Raw genomic sequence first — 24,301 nt, 5'->3', positions numbered from 1 at the left:
GAATGTCCCCCTCTAGAACTCGTAGTTGGTGATATCCAGATCGTAGGTCTATCTTTGAGAAGTAGTTCGATCCTTGAAGTTGATCGAATAGGTCGTCAATGCGGGGTAGAGGATAGCGGTTCTTGACAGTAAGTTTGTTCAGCTCTCTGTAGTCGATGCACATACGGAACGATCCGTCTTTCTTCTTTACAAACAAGACCGGTGCTCCCCAAGGTGAGAAACTTGGTCTTATGAATCCTTTTTGAAGGAGTTCATTAAGTTGACTGGAAAGTTCCTGCATCTCTGCTGGTGCGAGACGGTAAGGCGACTTCGCTACTGGGGTAGCTCCTGGAACTAAGTCGATTCTGAACTCGACTTGGCGTTGCGGTGGTAATCCTGGTAGTTCTTCTGGAAAGATATCGGGAAAGTCGCGTACTACCGAGATGCTTTTGATGTCCTTCAGTTCTTGACTTGTATCAACGATGTGCGCTAGGAATGCTTGACAATCCTTCCGCAAGCACTTTCGAGCTTGGATGCACGAAATGATGCGAAGGTTTGTACTAGATTTGTCGCCGTAGATAACTAAGGTTTCGTTGTTAGGGAGATTAAGACGGACTGCTTTCTCAAAGCACATGATGTTGGCGCGAAGAAGACTCAACCAATCCATGCCGACTATGACGTCGAAACTTTTAATTTGGACCGGCATGAGATTGATTGGGAAAGAATGGCCGTCTAAAGTTAACGTACAGCCCATGTATATGCAATTTGTGTTTTCGGTTTTTCCATTGGCCATCTCTATAGTGAATGATTTTTCTAACTTGCTAGCTTTAGGTTTAAGTAAATGAATAAAGTTTTGACTCACGAAGCTTCTCTCCGCTCCACTATCGAATAATATGCATGCGTATGAATTATCGAGAAGGAATGTACCAGCAACTATAGTTGGGTCAGCTACAGCTTCGTCGTGGCCTATTGCCAAAACTCGTCCCACACCTCCGGTGCCTGCTGCCTTAGGACAGTTCCTCTTGTAGTGGCCCACCTCGCCACAACCGTAGCAAGCCTGCCCCACACCCGCACCGGGAACTTGAGTGATAGGTTTTGCAGGGTCCTTGCAGAAACGGGCTGTGTGTCCCTTCCTGTTGCAGTTGGCGCACTGCATTTCCCGACAAGGTCCATGGTGGTGGAAATTTCATTTGGTGCACTTTGGGAGGTTACCTATATAAGGCTTAGTTGGGTAGGTATTTGTAGGAGCTGTAGTAGGTACAGTGGCAGCATTCACTGAAACCAGTTGTTTCTTTGCGGATTCTTGGGAAGACCCACCCTTCCCTTTATTCCACACTCTCTTTCTGCCATTGTTGTTGCTGTTGTTGTTGTTGTTGTTGTTGTAGTTGTCGTGGTTGTTGTTGTTGTTTCCTTTCTATGGTGCTGGTGCAGAAGTGGTTGAGTTCTGATGACCTCCGTAGTCAATCAGGGATTGTGCCAGTTCCTTAGCACTTTCAAAGGTGTCAGGTTTAGAAGCTAACACGCTTGATCGCATTTGGGGCGTCAGTCCCCAGATGTACCTTTCTATTTTCTTGCTCTCGGGAGCAATCATATCTGGGCAAAGGATTGCCAGCTTGCAGAATCTGTTGGTATAAGTAGAGATGTCGGTACCAACCATTCCGAGAGTCCATAGCTCGTGTTCAAGCTTTTGAATCTCTCCCCATGGGCAGTATTCTCTCATCATCATGGCTTTCAGGCTCTCCCAGCTTATGGAGCTTGCCACGATCAGGGTAAGTACTTTAACGTGGTCATTCCACCAAGTTAAAGCTTTATCAAGAAGGGTGAAAGTTGCAAATTTGACTTTGCTGTGCTCGGGACAGGAGCAGATTTCAAAGACTGCCTCCGTCCTTTCAATCCACTGCCTCAGGGCCATCACACCACCAGTTCCATAAAACATCCAGGGCTTGGCATTAGTGAAGTCCTTATAGGTGCATTCTCGAGGTGGTCCATGACTCTCGCCATGGTTGGATAGGCGTGTGCCAGATCCCGAGCCATTAGTACTCGAGTTATTGATCTGTGACATGGCAACTGCCACCGCTGCGGTGACTGCTGCTTGAAACATAACAGCATCAAATTGAGGTGGAGGAGGTGGTGGTACAGGTGCTTCCTCACCGTTGTTTCGCCTTGGATTCCTACGCGGAGGCATCCTTCAACTATAGGTTGAAAAGACAAGGATAAGAATTTCATAAAATAGAAAATGTATGTGTCTCATGAACTAAATCGCGATAGTTCAACAACAGATGATAGTATGAGTCTTAAAATAGAAGAATGAAAGTTATTTGTAAGACTGAAGGTATGAAACAAGTATTTGGTTTTCCAAAGACCATTCAAGGTTTGAACGAAATACTCAACATAGTAGAAATAGTGCCACTTATATTAATATAAAAGTTGTTACAACGATCATGAAAATTTGACCCCTATAAGGGTCTCCGATTACAAAGTTCGAGAAATTTAAAGACTTGTAGCCGAGGTCCTAAGCTATAACAAAATTTGAGTCCTTGACAAGCACTACTTGCGTCGAAGGTTGCGCTTGGAGCTTGACTCCGCATCTGATTGCTTTGACTCCATTAGACGCCTATCAAAAGCGGCTTGTTGTTCCCTCAGTTCAGCGAGGGCTGCAATCATTTGCGCTTGAAATGCTTCGGTTTGAAGTTGAGCATTGTCTTGCATCTTGTCCAGCCTACGGATGTCAGAAGTGTGAACCTGCACTTCCACGTTGACATCCCGGAGTCGACTAGCTTGAACTCCAGACTGATAGGACTGATTGGCTAACTTACCCACCATTACCGGGAGTGCTCGATCAGCTGAACCTCCGCCGCGGACATCATAGAAGTCCCGGCACATGCCGTAGGGAGGGCGTAGGTTTTGCTGTTGGCTCTAATGGTGGAGGTGACTTCCCCAGACGAGAGTCGGTCCTTGAAAGTTCCTTACGAAGACGGGAGGTTGAATGGGTGGTGGATCGATAACTTCCGGCTCTAAGTCGGTACCGGAGTCATCACCCAATTCTATGGGTTCCTCGTCCTCTTCGGGATCATCTTCGATCCATCCTCCGTTGCCTTGGTTGGGAAAGTAGGGGTCGCCAGGGTGGTGAAATCCAGCCATTTGACTGTACAAGAAATAGGGTTATAAGAATGGAATAAAGTTGAAACATGTAAAACATGTAAGTTAAACTAGTTTAGATCGCAAATACTCCTATAGTATTTTAATTCTTGTGTTTGATTTTTGTAATGGTTTGGTAAGGTTTGACTTGTTGCTTACTACGATCATTCCTCGATATACGTTGGTCCAATCTCGGGCAAATATAATTGATCACGCTATATTTGTCCAAAATCTGATTACATATATCGAGTCTCAATCGTAGTGTCAACTTGTCTAAATACTTGTATAGTTGTATAACATGAAAATAATTCGGGGTATGCATGTAATTGTACTTAAATGAACTATCAATTTAAGTTGAACGCAAAGCTGCTTCAGCATAAAAAGAAAATTTGTTTTGTCAAAGACTATTAGTCCCTTAAGCATTTATAGTTTGTATATCTTATGTGGTTCGATATACTTAATTCACTATAAACATTGCTCTGATACCAATCTGTCACACCCCCAAACCTGAACGGCGGAAACGTTCGGGGGCGGATGACTTCATGTGGTAACGTAACAAATGAATACATAGTAAAGAAAGCAATACAACCATCATATATATAATTGAAAGTTTACATTTGTCAAGAGTTACATGTTCAAAACCAATTACAATATGATGTCAAAATACGAGATTAAACTGGCGCCGCAGCATCCCTTCATCAAAAGCAAAATGAATACCTGGAATTTACTGATTCCTTGGAACATACAAGTAAATTTTAAAAGAGTAGATCAGCATTTAAGCTGGTGAGTTTCATAAGTATTTAAATGACAATGTTTGAATGAAATGAAATGTTTTGTCTTTGTTTGTTTGTGTTTAGAAAATCCTATATTTTCTACTAGTATAATAGTAGCCTTCACTCAAGACCAATGTTTGTTTCTAAAAATGTATGTAGGAGTAAAATAACCAATGAGTTTGAAAACCTTGTAAATCAATGCATTTTTAATACCCCTTGTGAGTTTTATAACCATACTATTGACTCGGAATGCCTATACACAACGTTCTTCAGGCGTTGGAATGTTATGACGTTTGTCACCCCAAACGGTGGACTGTAGCTAACAGTTAGGGCGCGGGTTGTCAAGCCCGTATAGATCTATACACAAACACCATGCTCCCCCTCCAAGGGATTCTGGTATATAATACAGGACTTGAAATGTGTACTCGAACATACATGAAGTTAGTGTCTCACAAAACCGTGGTATAAAAACAGATCTACTTGTTAAAATGTTACGTTTGTTCTTGTATACGAAAGTAAACTTCTTGAAATTCATGTTTCTAGTACATAAGAGTTAGAAATTTGTTCGTAAAACTATACCTATTATAGTTTTCTAAAAGTGTGCCTTGTTTGTTTAGAAATACCTAGAAAGGAAATCACTTGTTTATGAAAGCATAGATTTTTGGTGTAGAGTCTAAGATAGACAAGAATAATCTAAGAAAAGTTTAGTTTATACATGCATTACAACAATGTATATTTCAAAAGATAGAATGCTATTTTAACATATTTTATATATATGAAAGTTCCTTATAAAGTTTGTAAATCGCATGTGATTTGGATATATAAAAGCATATAAAAGAGTTTCTTTATGTAACACACGATAATACTCGTGTGTTTTACTTGTAATCCCCCCCTTGAAAGCATATAAAAGAATTTAAAGAATATTTAAAAGGTAGATTAAGGGGTATGAACTCACTTGAAAGTTTGAAGATAGCGAGATGGAAAACCGGGCAGAGTTTCGTCTCGGGAAACGGATTTTCCTCGGGATTCTCAGGAATTTCGGGAGTAAAATCGACCCTCGGGACTTGAGCAAAAAGACCAGAGCTTCGGGTTTGAACGGGCACGGAAAACGAGGCAAGGTTGTGAGAGAGAGGAGAGAAATGAGCCCTTTTCTCGGAAGCCCTCGCATCCTATTTATAGGAAGGTTGGACTGCCTCGGTACGCGGGGCGTACGCTCGTATGCAGCGCGTACGCGTACGTCATGCATGACCGAAGCCTCGACTGCCTCGGCTTCGAATGGGACGGGTTGCTGGGTACGCGGGTCGGATGGGACAGGTTGTTGGGGAGACGGGTCGGATGGGATGGCGGGTCGGACGGGTCGGATACTTCGGACGGGTCGGATGCCTCGGATAGGGCGACGTGGACGATCAGAGGCCAAGTCTCTCGGGTACGTAGGGCGTACAGGGGTACGCAGCGCGTACCCGGATGAGGACGCTGACTCCTCTTCGGATAAGGTCCGAAATTTTGAATTAAATAAATATATAATTTATTTAATAAACTTCAAAAATTCATATCTTCTTCATACGAACTCCGATTTCGATGGTCTTTATATCCACGCGTAGGTGAGACTACGCTCTACAACTTTCATTTAGACTCCGACGGCAAATTCCAAAATTATTTTTTTATTATTTATTTTAAACTCATCGTGTTTAAGGAATTTCTTTGAAAATTCATAACTTCTTTATCTGATGTCGGTTTTTGCCAGACTTTTTACCGCTGGAATACCATTGTCGAGACCTTCGATTCTCGTTTAGGTCATTCCGGCCAAAAGTCGCTCGATCTCCGATTCGAGTTTTTAGCGGTCTGTTGCTAAGCCGAACTTGGAAAAATCATAACTTCGCTGTATGAAGTCGGATTTGGGCATTCTTTTCACGTACGATCATGGTTCAAAGACATTTAAACATAGAAGGAAATTAAATAGAACTATTTGTACATTTTATTATGAAAGTAAATTTTTATTACTCAAAAGTGGTTACAATACTTGACCCTTTTGGTCATTACAAAGAGTTGAAATATCGGGTTGTCACAGATGCTTGCTTGATCATTTTCATTATGAGATCTTGTTTAGGGGGAATTTTTAGGGTTTTCTTCCATCTACCTTGTGTCATGGAGTGATTTGTGCATGGCTTGAGGTTAGAACCTCAGATATGGACTATAAGGGACCTTGTGAGTGCAAAGACCTAATATTTATTGAGCTGGAGGCAAGCTCTAGTGCATCTAGCCCTTGTTGGTGCATGTTTTGGCATTATGAGCCTTATATGCCATGTTTGAACGTAAAGTTTGCAGCTTTACGTGACAATCGACCCTTAGAATGGTAGATCTAGTGTTTGAAGTGATAGATCTGCCTTAAATCGTTTGAATGAGAAATCTGATCGAAGGGAATCGCCGAGTCCATGGCTTAACTCGTCGATTCGGTGTGGGTTAGTCCCGATGGGTTTAATTGCGTGATAACTCGGTGAGTTGGGGGTCAACTCGATGAGTTGAGCTAGGCTTTATTGAGACTTCTGAGGATATGAGGGGATTCGACGAGTCGCAAGAGTGCACTCGACGAGTCGAGTCAAACCTGGACTGTTGACTCGAGTTTGACTTTTGTTGACTCTAGGGTTTGGTCAACATGAGTAATGGAGACCATGGAGGGGTAAAATGGTCTTTTACCCAATTCAAGTGTTAGAGAGAGAAATAATGGCCTTTAATTATTAGGGTCATGTAAAAGAGTATTAATTAGAGATATTCATTCCTTTTGATAGGCGGAGGCTAGTTCGAGATTTGGGTGCGAGGTTATTTACTTGCTGCTTTCCAGGTGAGTCTTCTCACCATAATTTACCTAAAGTGGTAATTATGTGTGATAAGAGGTTCTTATATGCTTACTTGAGTTATGCATTTTGGCTGTGTGATATATATGCTATGTTATGTGTTACTGAGACCAGACCGGAGGGTCTAACGAGCTATAAGACCAGAGGGTCCTCACTGAGATTGGACAGGAGGGTCCAACGAGTTGTGAGACTGGAGGGTCCTCATTGAGACCGGACCAGAGGGTAGAACAAGCCATGGGACTGGAGGGTTCCACTGGGTTACATAGACTGGAGGCTGTTACAGAGTTATAGCCTCGAGTGCCTAATGTGTTGTATGTGGTATTTTGGGGAACTCACTAAGCTTCATGCTTACCATGTTATGTGTTATGTGTTTCAGGTTGTTCTCAGGATCGCGGGAAGGCACCGACTTGATTGTACACACCATTGAAAGAGTTATGTTTTTGAGGGCCCTAGATTTAACCAAAAAATTATGGATTTTTGAATTATAAGCTTAATAATGAGATTTTTGTGAAATGCATTATGAGAATTATGTGATTTTAAATGAAAGATTTGTTCTGAAAATTTACGGTGCTACAAGTTGGTATCAGAGCCTTAGTTTGAGGGATTCGAATGCACCTTCGGGTAAATCTGGACTCAAACTGAGGATTTGAAAAAGTTTTTCAAGGAAATGATTTTTCTAAAAACAAGCAAGAGTTTCTAAGAGAAAACGAGAAGGAGCAGTGTGTACAATCATCCAGAGCCCAAACGGTGATTTGCTAAAATACCCTACTTTTGTGTTATGAGATATTTTGTGATATTCTGCATGATAGTGATGGGTTTTGAGCATTCTAACACTTCCTAAGTGTACATGCAACCCTAATAACCTTGGATCTATGTTTGTCTAATTTGTCATGCAAAGTTGAATTCCAAGGTTATATCCTATCTAGCATACATGGGGAACAATTTCAACATAAAGTATAGATAGAATAACTTACCTTGTTGTTGCTTGTGTTCCTTGAAACCTTGTGAGCCTAGCACCTCAAGTGGTGATGCCTCAAATGCTTCACACAACACCAAATGCTCTTGGAAGAACTTATGAGAGTATACTCACTTCTTCAAATCGGCCAAGCCCTCTATTTCTTTTTGTCAACCGATTTTGGTGGAGATTATCTTTCTTATATAGTGTTGACACATCTAGGGTTAAACCCTAATGTGTCATGACTCTTCATTTCCATGACCCATGGGTTTGTAACTCCCATGGAGCATCCATGGAGCATCCTATGGGTGGAACCCAACTTGATGATCCATGGAGCCTTTTAGCCCACTATACAAGATATGGATGATTTACTTAATCAACCCATATATTTAATTAGTTATCTTTTGATCACTTAATTAATTCTAAATTAATTCTTGATCAAACTAATCAAATAATATTATTAATATATTAGAACTTATAATATATTAATAATCTCCAAGCGTTATTTCTCTCATTTAGTTTATCCAATTGCATGGTGCCATGCAACCCAAATGGACCATGCCGGGTCGGGTCAAGTACATACCAGAAATAGTTATGGACTTAGACACCTTATCCAACAGTCTCCCACTTGGATAAGTCTAGTAACTATTACTGCAAGTATGACTTCAGGAACCGATCGGCAATCGTAGCTCTTTACAAGGTTTCTCGAAACTTGAGAAGATGATGGTACGCCATTTAAGATAAGTGATCATATAATCCTCTGTTCTAGATATCAGTCGGACAAATACATGGAACAATGTCTTACTTATTGTCCAACATTTGTTTCCCGATTTCCGATTTGTTTGACAAAGAACTTTATTGAACACATCAATCTAGTTCTGACCGGGCCCGGTACATAGGTCAAAACAAAATCATCGAGGGGCCCAGATATCAGCTTCTAATCCAAGAAGGAACAGATAAACTTCGACTCATATGTTTGTTCTACTACTCATTGAATTACACATAAGAGCACGTTTTATAACATCGAGTTACCAATGCGTTTTTCGTACAATCAATGCATAACCAACTCGTAAGTAACAAATCATATCTCTAGGTTTAAAGACTTATATGATATTACCGTCTCACGATCACTCGAGATAGAATTCCATGAAGTGATTCCAGTGAGCGTGGGTTGAGTCCAATGCTCAGAACTTATGAGCACTCATGATTGTTGTAGCCTTGTCCCAGACCTCTACAACCAAACATGACAGTCTTGATTCATACCTACTTCCGACATATGACCGACTGTGGAGGTTTGAATAATATGTTATACCAAACAAAATTATTCTGGAAGTCAAAACATGCAAAAGAAATATAGTAAACGATCGACAAGAGATAGCAACACTTTACTCATAAATAAAACACTTTTATTCATCATCAAATGTCAATTACACTTTACAAATTTCAAGATTATCTAACTACTAAATCTAATATCATCCTTCAGCCCTATGCTCCGAGCATGCTGGAGATGCTTAACCCGAGTCAGTCCCTTCGTGAGGGGATCTGCCGGGTTCTCATCCGATGATACCCTCTTTGCCACGAGGAGTCCTTCTTCGATCCGATGTCTGATGAAATGATATTTTCTGTCGATGTGTCTGGATCTCCCGTGATCCCTTGGTTCCTTGGCTAAGGCAACAGCACTTTCACTATCACAGAAAATTTCCATCGGCTCTTTAATAGCTGGTACAACTCCAAGGTCTCCAATGAAGTTCCTCAGCCATAACGCCTCCTTTGCCGCTTCGCTAACTGCAATATACTCTGATTCACAAGTAGAATCTGCCACTGTCTCTTGCTTGGAACTCTTCCAAGAAATTGCTCCTCCATTTAGGGTAAAGACCCAGCCCGACTGAGAGCGGAAGTTATCCCTATCAGTCTGGAAGCTAGCATCACTATACCCTACAACCCTCAAGTCATCACTCCCACCGAGGGTAAGGACCCAGTCCTTAGTCCTTCGTAGGTACTTGAGAATATTCTTTACCGCAATCCAGTGTGCCTTGCCAGGGTTCCCCTGAAACCTGCTAACCATGCTCAAGGCAAAGGCTACATCAGGTCGAGTACACGTCATAGCATACATGATCGAACCTACAGCCGAAGCATAAGGTAATCGACTCATTTCTGCTATCTCAGCCTCAGTGCTAGGGCTTTGTGTCTTACTCAGCTTGGCACTACTCTGGATGGGCAACTCTCCTTTCTTGGAGTTTTGCATTCTGAATCTCTTCAGAATCTTCTCCAAGTAGGTACTTTGACTAAGTCCAATTAGTCTTTTACTCCGATCTCTCAAGATTCTTATCCCCAAAATATAGGCAGCTTCACCAAGGTCCTTCATAGCGAAACACTTTCCAAGCCAGGACTTTACTTCCTGCAAGGTTGGAATGTCGTTTCCTATGAGTAGTATGTCATCCACATACAATACCAAAAAACTAACTATACTCCCACTAGCCTTGACATATACACAAGATTCATCTTCACTCCTAGAAAAGCCAAATTCCTTGACCTTTTCATCAAAGCAAAGATTCCATCTGCGAGGTGCTTGCTTTAATCCATAAATGGATTTCTCAAGCTTACACACTCTATTAGGGTACTCGTTACTGACAAAACCTTCTGGCTGACTCATGTAAACATCTTCAGCCAACTTTCCATTAAGGAAAGCGGTTTTGACATCCATTTGCCAAATTTCATAGTCATGAAATGCGGCTATGGCTAACAGAACCCGAATAGACTTAATCTTGGCTACTGGAGAAAAGGTCTCATCATAGTCCACTCCAGGAATTTGAGAGAAGCCCTTTGCAACCAGTCTAGCCTTATAAGTGTGTACTTTACCATCCATGTCGGTCTTCTTCTTGAAGACCCATTTGCACCCTACAGTCTTTCGACCTGGTACATTTTCAACCAAGTTCCAAACTTGATTGTCATACATGGATTGTATCTCGCTATCCATAGCCTCTTTCCATTTAGCAGACTCGGGGCCTGCCATGGCTTCCTCGTAGCTGTTAGGGTCATCTTGACTTACTAGTGTCTCATCACTAATAAGTGTCTCACCTTCTGCAGTAATATGAAATCCATAGTAATGCTCAGGTGCACTCCTAACTCTCGTGGAACGCCTCAGAGGTACAGATTCGTCAATTGGCTCAACAGGAGTTTCCTCCTCAAGTTGAGGGCTAGAGTTTGAAGTTCCTTCACCACTTGACTCTTGAATTTCTTCAAGATCAACTTGCCTCCCACTGTCTCCTTGGCTTATAAACTCTCTTTCTCGAAAGACTCCTCTTCTTGCTACAAAGACCACATTGTCACTGGGTCTGTAGAAGAGGTAACCAAAGGATTGCTGTGGGTAGCCGATGAAAATACACCTCTCGCTTCGGGGTTCGAGCTTATCATGAGTCTCGCGTCTCACGAAAGCCTCGCAGCCCCAAATCTTGATGTGGTCTAGTTTAGGTACTTTACCAGTCCACATCTCGTGAGGAGTTTTGGCAACTTTCTTTGTAGGGACTAGATTGAGGATATGGGCGGCAGTCTCTAAGGCATACCCCCAGAATGAGATTGGTAGGGAAGCTCGACTCATCATGGAACGAACCATGTCCAACAAGGTTCGATTACGCCTCTCAGCTACACCATTCAACTGCGGTGTCCTGGGAGGTGTCAATTGTGAGACAATCCCACATTCCTTTAGATAGTCGAGGAACTCTGAACTAAGATACTCACCACCTCGATCGGATCGAAGCATCTTAATGTTCCTGCCCAATTGATTCTCGACTTCCTGTTTAAATTCCTTAAACTTCTCGAAAGTCTCTGACTTATGCTTGATTAAGTAGACATATCCATATCTACTGTAATCATCGGTAAAAGTCAAATAATAACGATTAGCATCCCTTGTGGCATGTTTGAATGGTCCACACACATCCGTGTGTATAAGGTCCAACAAACCTTCACCCCTTTCACATGAGCCTGTGAAGGGTGACTTTGTCATTTTTCCAAGTAAGCATGATTCGCAACTATCATTTGACTTTAGGTCAAACGACTCCAAGACTCCATCTTTTTGGAGTTGGCCTATGCGTTTCTTGCTTATATGTCCAAGACGACAATGCCATAACGATGCTTTATCCAAGTTATTATTATTAGAATCAATACACAAAACATTATTTCCTAAGTTATCTATAATAGATACAACTTCATACACACCATCACAAGGTAATGCTTTAAAATAAAGTACATTATTAAAGAAAGCATTAATCGAACCAACTTCATTATCAAACGAAAAGGTGAAACCTTGTTTGTACAATGCATGAAAGGAAATAATATTTCTTGCCATTTCTGGCGAATAACAACATTTATTCAAATCTAAATTTAACCCACTACTTAGCGATAAAGTATAAACTCCAATCTTGGTGACAGGTGTAACTTTCCTATTCCCCATGATTAAGTTTATTCTTCCTTGCTCCACATTCTCACTTCTTCCTAGTCCCTGCAAGTCACAGCAAATATGAATTCCGCAACCTGTATCAAGGACCCAAGATTTCGAATGGGGTGAGTTATTAGAAATGATAGTGTAAATACCTGCATGGTTGGGTTTGACTTTCCCATCCTTTACATCTTGCTGGTACTTTGGGCAGTTCCGCTTCCAATGAGCTTTTTCGTGGCAATAGAAGCATTCAGCCTCTTTTGGGTCAGAAGAAGGAGTAATAAAACCTTTCTCGGTTCCACTTGAAGAAGAGCCATCAAGGGTCCGAGCCTTGGTACCCTTTGAAGATCTCTTTCTCTTCCTCCCTCGACTCTGCCCGATTGCCAAGATCGGAGTTGTTTCTGGAGTAGGAGTGATAGCAACCGACTTCCCCTTAAGACCTGTTTCTGCGGTCTTGAGAAGTCCCTGAAGTTTGCTGAGGGTGACCTCTTCCTTGTTCATGTGATATGTCATGCGGAATTGATCATAGCACGATGGTAAGGAGTGCAAAATGATATCTATTGCAAGCTCCTCAGGGAAGTTCACATTGAGCTTCAGCAACCGATCCACATACCTTTGCATTTTCTGCATGTGGCTCGTGACGGACTCTCCGTCCTTCATCATGGTTGTTATCATGGAGCAGATGACTTCGTACCTCTCTTGTCGTGCACTTTGATGATATCTTTCCATCAAGTCTTGGTGCATTTCATAAGGGTAGAAGTCTTCGTAAGACTTTTGGAGTTCAGCTGTCATGGTGGCTAACATGATGCAAGCCACCTTGGTTGCATCTCTTTCATGAGTATGAAAGTCAGCGATCTCCTTGGGAGTTGCAGTGGACTCGTCAATTTCCTTAAGCTCCTTGTCAAGGACATATTCTTTGTCCTCGTAGCGAGTAATCATCCTGATGTTTCTGATCCACTTAATGAAGTTGGATCCATCAAAGGTGACTTTCCCACATAGACTCATAAGAGTAAAGGAGCCATTAGGATTTGAGCCAGAAGCATTAGATGAAGACATCTGAAAAGAAGAACAAGTTTAGTTTAGATTTAAGAGAGTCCTTAATAAAACACCCAAATGTAATATTAAGGCTAGGACCCAATCACAATATAATATAACTTAGAAGAGGTATGCCGTAATCTAAGCTATACCATATTTGAAAGGTAGGTGAATGACGATTCACCAATTTCCACCACGAAAACCGAAATAATAAATATTTAGTTTTTATTGGTTTTAGAAATTCCTAGATTCTTTGAGATCCAATGAACTTTTCAAAGGCATGTTTCGATCTCGGGAGTGCCCTCCAGGTTTTGTGACTGGGATGCCGAGGATCACAAAACGAGGTGTGAAGTAACCATGCAAATCACTTGGTACCCTTAAAGTTTATCACTCAATCGATGTGCCGGTAAACCACACACGCTCCACCGATACTATAATAAACTTTTAAGTCACCCTTTACCTACCTTGTTAAGTCCAAGTTAGTGTGCCGGTTAACCACACACGCTCCACCAACGACTCAGACAAAGTGTAAAGTGTAATTTCATGGATTAGCACCTTATTCACATTTTTCCTAAAGTAACTAAGATTGGGAATTTAATAAACATTTAGTTACTTTATATATTCATCATACTTTGAATGAGAATTTATAAGTCCTTGTCTTACCCGTTCGGCTAACGACCCTCCACCAGTCAAGCAAGCGGTGGGTGAGAATATACACCCATTAAGTCACCATTTTATAGGCAACAACCTTATACCCACCTTATAGACCGGCTTCGTGAATGAGGCGTACTAGCGGTAAGACGACTTGTTCTTATACATATATATATAATTTAAATCATCATAATATAAGTATAAGGGTTGAATTTTAACTTTTAAAATTCTAGGGGTTGGAACTAAAGTTTTAACTTAACTTTACTTGTTCCAAAACTTGAGGGCAAGTTTTGTAACTTTCAAAACTTTTCATTTCTTGTAACTTATGAGTTTAATAGAGTCATAAAATGAAGACTCTTCATTTTTATAACTCTTGTGTTTTCTTAATGGTTTTTTTTAACTCAAGTGACTCTTGGTTTTCCATAACTTAAGGATAAGTTATGGACTCCATTAAAACACATTATGATCAAGAATTAAACTACCAAATAGGTTACAAATAATTCCTATGATCATCTAAAACATCATAAGAACAAGAACATGAATATTAACATAATCAAAAATTACATAAAACTTTGTAATTTTGATAACTAGTTGTTGTAAATGAATTAGTAAAACATTACACCACCAAAAACAAGTTTATATTTACTAAAACAGTTTAGGGTAATGTTTCTAATCATTTTCCAGCAACTGAATCGAAATTCTGCACTCATTCGACCCTACTCGCCGAGTGCATGAACATGACTCGCCGAGTTGGTTGAAGATACACATGGACTCGGCGAGTCCCCCCTATGGACTCGACGAGTCCGATCGCAGACAGCAAATTTTCGATTCTGTTTTCAACTTTTAAGAACAAATAAGAACAAACAAGCCTAGGATCTGATACCACTGATGGGTTTTGAGCATTCTAACACTTCCTAAGTGTACATGCAACCCTAATAACCTTGGATCTATGTTTGTCTAATTTGTCATGCAAAGTTGAATTCCAAGGTTATATCCTATCTAGCATACATGGGGAACAATTTCAACATAAAGTATAGATAGAATAACTTACCTTGTTGTTGCTTGTGTTCCTTGAAACCTTGTGAGCCTAGCACCTCAAGTGGTGATGCCTCAAATGCTTCACACAACACCAAATGCTCTTGGAAGAACTTATGAGAGTATACTCACTTCTTCAAATCGGCCAAGCCCTCTATTTCTTTTTGTCAACCGATTTTGGTGGAGATTATCTTTCTTATATAGTGTTGACACATCTAGGGTTAAACCCTAATGTGTCATGACTCTTCAATTCCATGACCCATGGGTTTGTAACTCCCATGGAGCATCCATGGAGCATCCTATGGGTGGAACCCAACTTGATGATCCATGGAGCCTTTTAGCCCACTATACAAGATATGGATGATTTACTTAATCAACCCATATATTTAATTAGTTATCTTTTGATCACTTAATTAATTCTAAATTAATTCTTGATCAAACTAATCAAATAATATTATTAATATATTAGAACTTATAATATATTAATAATCTCCAAGCGTTATTTCTCTCATTTAGTTTATCCAATTGCATGGTGCCATGCAACCCAAATGGACCATGCCGGGTCGGGTCAAGTACATACCAGAAATAGTTATGGACTTAGACACCTTATCCAACAGATAGAGCATAGGCTAGGTATTTTAGGACTAGAGTGGCTGATTTGTGATGCCTTAGCCTAGGAGTTGTTGTTATCTGTGATGTGCTTTCGAGTATGTGTTGAGTAAGAGTATCCAACAGGAATATTTCAGAGATAAAGCTTCAAGTAGAGGAGTAATCTAGGAGAGATACCTATATAAGTATCGGAGGAGCCTACTGAGAGAGTAGTTAGATGCCCGTGTGGGGTAGAGTTGCTTGAGTTCGGTGACACCTGTTGAGTGTGAGTAGATCAAATAGAGTTGTAACCTATAGTGGTTTTTACGTGCTGGTGGAGATTATTCGATGCTCGAATGCTGCTTGCTTCATGCTTTGTGGAACTCTCGATGATGGGAGTCAGCATCCAAGAGAATATGATGATATTCAGGAGGTAGATGGTTGGCATCATAAGGAGTTCTTCAGCAGCTGATGGCGAAGAAGTGTGAGAACCTAGGAAGAGCCTAGGGGGTGACCCTAGTCAGATAAGTACGCTGACAGAGTAGAGCATTTCGCTGGGGAGTGAACACGCATGATGAGATTGGTGATCGAGAAGGTTGGGCAGCTACTTAGGAACCATGGGATGGTCCGTGTAGAAAGTATGGGTAGATGTGGCAGGTAGTATGGGCCCGTACTACTGAAAGCAAAGGACCCATACTTGATACAAGGAGCATTCCGAAGGTTTTAAGTAGCAGATTGAGAGATGATGTCATGGTTTGAGTACCATGATTTGTAGTAGATCGAGAGGTGATGTCATGGTTCGAGTACCATGATTTGTAGCAGATCGAGAGGTGATGTCATGGTTCGAGTACCATGATTTGAGGTAGATTGAGAAGAGATAACATGGGTTGAGTACCATGATTCATAGCAGATAGTGCTTGTGCCTTTTATCAATTATCCCGTCGTGATTGATTAGACTGAGATCAGATGCGATAGAGTATGGGGCCAGAGGGCCATGTTGAACGAGTTTCAACGGAGCATACCTTGAGGGGGAAATCAAGTTTGTTACGAGGGACTTTTTTGGTGAGATGCCAGTTGGAGTCGCAAGACTCAGGGATGAGTAGGGATGGTGCTTTATGGAGGACTACGACCTGAGTTGAGCAATTGGCCGATAGTGGAGATGTCACCTTCTATGACCCGAGTGGTGCTATTTCCGTTTCCTGTGGGAAACAGGAGAGATATTGAGACTTTCAGTTTCTGAGCTTGGGGGTAAACCCTGTAGGGTAGCATTGGCTATAATCTTTCTCCGGAGTATCTGAGTAGTATGTCTACCACAAGGTAGTATTATAGTATGAGAGTGTCATCAGTGATGACTGAGATGGTCAAGGACAAGGATGTACCCTATTTGAGTATAGTAGGGCATGTGTTAGCAGCAACGTTAGGTGGTCAAGATGAGTATATTGGTGCGGTGGCTCTCATTGGCTATGATGGATATCAAGTGTGGGAGTGAGACTTCTACTCTCATGATAATTGTCCTAATGGTACATTGGTTGGGAAGTCGAAGATGAGGAGTGTGAGAATTCATTTTTATCGTATTGAGAGTCATGACTACTACGGGACAATTGAGATGACCGATAGTGTGTCAGTATGAAATTTTGGATGACACAATGGAAAGTCTTCGAGGATTTTATCTGAGATTCGGGATGTTTGGGGTTGCTTGGTCTCTATTGGAAAGATCATCGAGTGTATGTGGTACTTTCCAAGAGTAAGTGTGATGTACCTAGTGAAACAGTCTATGGAATAGATTGTTGGTGTACCAAATTGGTGATGGTTCGAGCCCTGAGTAGGGGAGAACCAGGTATTTATTGAGAGAATCAGGGATTTGTTCAAAGGCAGTTAGTGGACTGGATATAGTGATCTGCGGTACAGATACTTGAAACCAGGGTCATTGGGGGTCGAGGTGAGGTGCAAAACGAGATAATTCATGTTGTACGTGATCAGGAAAGGATGAGTGTCCCCACGGTAGGTGGCCATTGGTCGTAGATCTTGTGGTGGCTAGGAATTCCTCGGGTTTGTAATGAAAAATTCAAGGTGCGAGGCTCGTAAGGATAGTTCTGGCGGTTGAGAATTTCTGGTTCAATGTATGGATTTATATGCTCCTTGGGAAGGGTAGGAGATGGTTAGGCAGCCAACTTTTGGGTCGGTATGTGTATTATTGCATGGGAGAGAGTTTCAGATGGTCGTCAACGTGTTTTGAGTCATTGACGATTCCTCCATGCTCTAATTGAGAGTTGGGGTACTCTAAAGTTGCGAGTTGTGTGTGAGGAGAATCAGTTGTGAGCTTCTAAAAGGATGTGTGTCTATATATGAGTATGATGCTGTAAGTAAGAGATCAGTGGTTGATGGTGTACCGAGGTATCCAAGTATAATGCCCTAAATTTCGGATTATTTTGAGTCTTGAGTTTGAGACAGCAAGTGGTGTATCAAGTATCTACGGTTCCAGTGGGAACCCTTCGGCTAATTGACATCAAGTGAGATTATTTAAGAATGTGGATTGCAGTGAGGAAGGTGTTTTGTTATGACAGTTGTCGTCAGAAATAGTGATGCATAATTTGGGTAAGTGTGCGCACCTATCTATGTTGGTCCGCAGAGCATGAGTTAGTGAACGCAGTGTGGTGTCGACGTGAGGATGAGATTGTGGGGAAATAAGAGAGGGTGTGGTGATACTACGGGGAGCTGTAGTACTCACTAGTCCGTGAGAGGGTGTGGTGATACTGCGGGGAGTCGTAGTACTCACCAGTCAGTGAGAGGGTGTTGTGATGCTGCGGGGAGCCGTAGTACTCACCAGTCAGTGAGAGGGTGTGGTGATACTGCGGGGAGTCGTAGTACTCACCAGTCAATGAGAGGGTGTTGTGATGTTGCGGGGAGCCGTAGTACTCACTAGTCAGTGAGAGGGTGTGGTGAAACTACGCGGAGCCGTAGTACTCACCAGTTAGTGAGAGGGTGTTGTGATGTTGCAGGGGGGGTAGTGCTACCAGTCAGTGAGAGGGTTTTGTGATGCTGCAGGGAGCCGTAGCACTTACCAGTCAGCGAGATGGTGTAATGATACTGCTGGGAGCCATAGTATACAACAAGCAGCGAGCGAGAAGCATTATGAATCTACGGGGAGCCGTAGTATTCACTAGTCAGGGCTTGACTCAGGTAAGTTCCTAGGCTTGAGTAGCATCCTCATTCGAGTCTATAGGATCCTGGTGGTCGAACCAGGGCCGAGACTGGGGTTTCCATATTTGTCGGGAATCATTATATTCTAAGTTGAGTTGTGATCACCGCCACTGAAGGAAATTGGAGAAGTGATGTACGCGTGGGTTATGAGTCATGGGTCATGAGTTGAGTGCCTTATTGGGACGAGTGGTCCCAATTCTATGTCGGACCAGACGCTTGAGTTGAGTTTGGCCTGGGTGGTGAATGGAGCAGGAGAATGTGATTCCTAATTCAGAGATGGGTTTCATTAGTATTGGGTGTTATCTGATGTCTTAGACCAGAGTGGGTCAGATCGTTTGTATGAGGAGGACCGCGAGGCGCATGTAGCTAATGAGTAATAGATGACAGACGTCGAGGGTGAGACGATTTTAGTTAGGATTGTGGTATCCGTTTGGGGTAAGGCGGATTTCGTGACTTGTGCGTTACAATGGGCCGAGGTAGTTGTTGTGAGAAGGAAGTCAGTGAGATGTTTTGGGGCATGCAATGGGTAACCATTGGAGGTTCAACTGTGGGGTCAGGATTTGACCTGGTACTCAGTGTTGAAAGAAATATTACAGAGGAAGCTGGGACTTATGATTTTAGATGTAAGAGGACACTTCTGAGCGAGCATGATTATTTTCTTGTGTCTGAGGATAGGGTGTTCAGAGTTCATTGTTCGGATAGGTTCTGATAGGTTCCTTGTTGAGGGTCCCCGGTGGGATGTGAACCCTTTCGTTCCTTGGAGTGTGATTCGGATCATTAGTATGTCTGGTATGAGTGAGCGGTAGCCGATCGCTGGACCTTGTCTTATGAGAATCAGAGGGGCAGTGAGTTAGCGGGGTATGTTATTCGAGGAGCGAATAACATTGTGATATCTTGAGAGGGCGGTCTGGCAGTGGGACAGGCCACTAGAGTTCCAGATTCTGGATATTTAGAAGGGATATCGTAGCGGCAGAGGGGTCGGTTTTATTCCGGATTTGGGAGTTCCTGTTTGGATTCAGGTGTCCATGGAGAAAGATATTGGTGTGGTATGGGATCCTTTCAGTGGTGCTCTTCTAGTTATTGGGTTCAATCTATGTGTGGTTGAGGAGCGATTTCGAGGGCGAAATCTAATTCAAGTGGGGGAGAATTGTAACATCCAGAATTCCAGGTATATTATTGTATGGTAAAATTTTGAAGTTTATGGAGTGACTCGACAAGTTGGGAGTCCAACTCGCCGAGTAGGGTTGAGTTTCCGTGCTGGAGTTAATAAGTGGACTCGACGAGTCAGAGGGCTGACTCATCGAGTTGGTGCTGCGCAGTGAAACGCTAATTCTCTAGGTTGGGGCCTATATAAGGGAGCTTATAGCCTCATTTGTGGCTCACCTGCACTGAGAAAAACCCTAGATTGCCTCCTGAGCTAAAAGAGAGAGAGAGATGAGACATAATTTTAGGCATCTTGTAACCTTTTGGAGGAAGAAGTGGAGAGCATCATAGCTTGGATCAAGAGGAGGCTTTTGGACCCATAGATTCTTCAGAGTTTTGCTTCAGTCGAAGGTAAAAAGATGCTTGCTTGATCATTTTCATTATGAGATCTTGTTTAGGGGGAATTTTTAGGGTTTTCTTCCATCTACCTTGTGTCATGGAGTGATTTGTGCATGGATTGAGGTTAGAACCTCAGATATGGACTATAAGGGACCTTGTGAGTGCAAAGACCTGATCTTTATTGAGCTGGAGGCAAGCTCTTGTGCATCTAGCCCTTGTTGGTGCATGTTTTGGCATTATGAGCCTTATATGCCATGTTTGAACGTAAAGTTTGCAGCTTTACGTGACAATCGACCCTTAGAATGGTAGATCTAGTGTTTGAAGTGATAGATCTGCCTTAAATCGTTTGAATGAGAAATCTGATCGAAGCGACTCGCCGAGTCCATGGCTTAACTCGTCGATTCGGTGTGGGTTAGTCCCGATGGGTTTAATTGCGTGATAACTCGGTGAGTTGGGGGTCAACTCGATGAGTTGAGCTAGGCTTTCTTGAGACTTCTGAGGATATGAGGGGATTCGACGAGTCGCAAGAGTGCACTCGACGAGTCGAGTCAAACCTGGACTGTTGACTCGAGTTTGACTTCTGTTGACTCTAGGGTTTGGTCAACATGAGTAATGGAGACCATGGAGGGGTAAAATGGTCTTTTACCCAATTCAAGTGTTAGAGAGAGAAAGAATGGTTTTTAATTATTAGGGTCATGTAAAAGAGTATTAATTAGAGATATTCATTCCTTTTGATAGGCGGAGGCTAGTTCGAGATTTGGGTGCGAGGTTATTTACTTGCTGCTTTCCAGGTGAGTCTTCTCACTATACTTTACCTAGAGTGGTAATTATGTGTGATCAGAGGATCTTATGTGCTTACTTGAGTTATGCATTTTGGCTGTGTGATATATATGCTATGTTATGTGTTACTGAGACCGGACCGGAGGGTCCAACGAGCTATGAGACCGGAGGGTCCTCGTTGAGACCGGACCGGAGGGTCCAACGAGCTGTGAGACTGGAGGGTCCTCATTGAGACCGGACCAGAGGGTCGAATGAGCCATGGGACTGGAGGGTTCCACTGAGATACAGACTGGAGGCTCTTACAGAGTTATAGCCTCGAGTGGCTAATGTGTTGTATGTGGTATTTTGGGGAACTCACTAAGCTTCGTACTTACCGTGTTATGTTTTATGTGTTTTAGGTTGTTCTCAAGATCACGAGATGGCACCGGCTTGATTGTACACACCAGTGAAAGAGTTACGTTTTTGAGGATCCTGGATTTTAACCAAACAGTTATGGAGTTTTGAATTGTAAACTTAATAAATGAGATTTTTGTGAAATGAATTATGAGAATTATGTGATTTTAAATGAAAAATTTGTTCTAAATATTTACTGTGTTACACACACATCTCATTAGCCTATCATGGCTATATTTCAATAAAGACCCTCCAGTCAATGTGTCTTAGTGGAGAACCTCCGTTCCCACAACTCGGGATGGACCCTCCAGTCCTAACTCAATGAAGCTCAGAATAATACACATCATAAATCATAAAGACATAAAACATGATATCATAATACTCAATAATAGCATACAAGATCCTCCGGTCCCACAGAGTTACCACATCTAGTAAGTATAGTGAGACGACTCACCTATTAAGTAAGCAAGTAGATATAGCAACACACGAACAATATAGACTCTGCCTACATGATATAATTGTCTCTAATAAACAATTTGTAATAACAACTCTGATCACGCTAGGCTAACTCTTCCTCTAAGTCCCAATGGGTGAAAAGACCATTTTACCCCCTTCATGGCCTTCCAAAGTCCACAGTTGGCCAAACCCTAATAGTCAACGTAAATCAACGCTCAAGTCAACATTCCTTGTTGACTGGACTTGTCGAGTTCATCTAGGTGACTCATCGAGTTCCTCCTGTTCTCCGAAAAGTCGGGAAATCTTAACCAAACTCGCCGAGTTGTCTCATCAACTCGTCCAGTTTATGCATGTGTCTAAAAGACCAGGAAAGCCTCACCTACTCATCGAGTTATCACCTCAACTCGTCGAATCCACTCTGAATCCAAGGACGGTTAAAACCCTCTCAACTCGTTGAGTTGTCTCATAAACTCGCGGAGTTTGTAACACGTCCAGACCATCGGGACAAACCTTAACCGACTCGTCGAGTCAGTTCACTGGCTCATCGAGTCCCTTCATTCCACTTTCTTATTCAGACGATTTTAGGAAAATGATGTCCCATACTCTAGATCTAACCTTCTAAGACTCACTTATCACGTAAAGCTGCAAGCTTTACGTTCATGCATGGCATATAAGGCTCAACATGTCAAAATGAACTCCAAAAAGGGTTTCATGCTTAGAGACTTGCACAAAGCTTGATAAAGCTTGGATCCTCGGGCTCATGGGACTTCAATATGTCCAGATCTAGAGTTTCAACTCCATGAAAATCTCATTACACTCTAGAGCTCCAAGAAGGATGGGAAAAGACTATAATTTCCCCAAAAACGGGTCTTAACCAAAACAATGAACAAGATAGTGACCTTTTACCTTCAAACAGAAGCTAGGGATGAAAGAACACCAGATTCAAAAGCTTCTTCTCATCCGAGGTCCTTTTCTCCTCAATATTTCCTCCAAGAATGCACCAAATATCACAATATTAGCTTATCTTCTCACACACCAAGCTATAGTTCGATTAGGGTTTCACTCAGCGTAGTAGGGTGTCAAAGGTGGCTGAAATGAGGGCTTAAGGTCCTTTAAATAGGACATAAGCTCGTAGAATTAGGGTTTCTCCAAACAGCTCCAAATTTTCGAGTTGGTCTCTCTGACTCGTCGAGTTGGTCACTAAATCCACGTGGCCAAATCCATCTCCACTCGATGAGTTGGGTATCCAACTCATCGAGTTGCTCTGTCATTATGAATATAAATTAGTTAAATATGATACCTGAAAATTCGGGATGTTACACCTATACTTTTGTGCTTATCTTTTCATTTGATCAAGAAGAGTAGTGGCAGTTGGTGTAAGAGGACCATGAGATCTATCAATCTCTCTTTGGACATTGCAAATTCTCTTCAACAAATACTCTCTAACATACTCCAAACAATAAATGATAGGTTTATCCCTACCACCTTGTATTTTTCCATTCACAAACTCACACAAGTTATTCAAAAAGATGTTAGTATGTGCCTTCGCTGTTTAGTGATATAATACAAAATGAGAACAAAACGTAACAGTGACTAGTAAATTTAAACATCATTGAAAGATGAAGTGTTAACGTGAGAAATGAGATCTTGCCCAATGAGCTGGAGGAATCTGTATAAGCCAATCATGAGCTTCAACATTGAATTTTTTAAGCTCTTCTAATCCTTTCTGAAAATGCCTTATAGTAGTAGCAGTTGCATACGCCCACACAAAATCTTTGAGCTCTTTATCCTTCCACTGTCTTTTCATATTATCATAAATATGCCTCAGATAGAACCTATGCTCAGGTTGAGGGTATAGTTTTGCAATTGCAGAAATGATGCCCTAGTTACATATTTCAATAGTTAGTTGACTAAATAACATCAATATCAAATTAAATTGAAGTATATGTACCTTCTGCCTATCTGAGATGAAAGTGAAGTGTGAAGTAGCATAAAGTTCAAGATCATCGCCAAGTTGTTCCAAAAACCATGTCCATGAATCTATGGTTTTATTTTCAACAAGTGCATATGCAAGATGATATATCCCATTATTGGAATCTACCCCTGCGACAGTCAAAATTTGACCAGGATAGGGACCTTTCATGAAAGTAGCATCCAACCCTATGAAATCCCTTAGATTAGCCTTAAATCCTTCCTTCAATGCTCCTAAACAAATGTAAATTCTCCTAAACTTCCTTGTATTAGAATTTATATTGGGATTAGTATGACAATCGATATTGACATTAGTACCTAGGTTTTTTTCCATCAAATCTAGTCCATTGTCCCTCAAGATAGCATATTGTTTCTGAAAATCCCCAAAAACATGCATCTGAGCCAATGCCTTTTCCCGATGTACCTTCATTCTTGACATGTTCATCTCGAGTCTCTGGATGAGATCTTCTTGAAGTGCATTCACTGGAATGGTTGGATTACTCTCAATTTGCTTCAT

General features: G+C 41.7%; 1 protein-coding gene across 1 annotated transcript; it reads right to left on the bottom strand.

Annotated features, from left to right (window-relative positions):
* Nucleotides 1-23,440: 23,440 nt before the first annotated feature.
* Nucleotides 23,441-24,301, bottom strand: LOC145063272 (uncharacterized). The gene is made up of 2 exons (XM_079010862.1): nucleotides 23,765-24,301; nucleotides 23,441-23,695 (listed from the first exon to the last, which is right to left on the bottom strand). The coding sequence occupies exons 1-2, from the start codon at nucleotides 24,299-24,301 to the stop codon at nucleotides 23,441-23,443; spliced, it is 792 nt and encodes a 263-aa protein (XP_078866988.1).

This window comes from Lactuca serriola, chromosome 1 (genome assembly GCF_051521515.1).
Source record: "Lactuca serriola cultivar US96UC23 chromosome 1, Lser_US96UC23_V15, whole genome shotgun sequence".
Classification (NCBI taxonomy): Eukaryota; Viridiplantae; Streptophyta; class Magnoliopsida; order Asterales; family Asteraceae; genus Lactuca; species Lactuca serriola.
The sequence above is the reverse complement of the archived record's forward strand: the minus strand, read 5'-3'. Positions and strand labels throughout refer to the sequence as shown.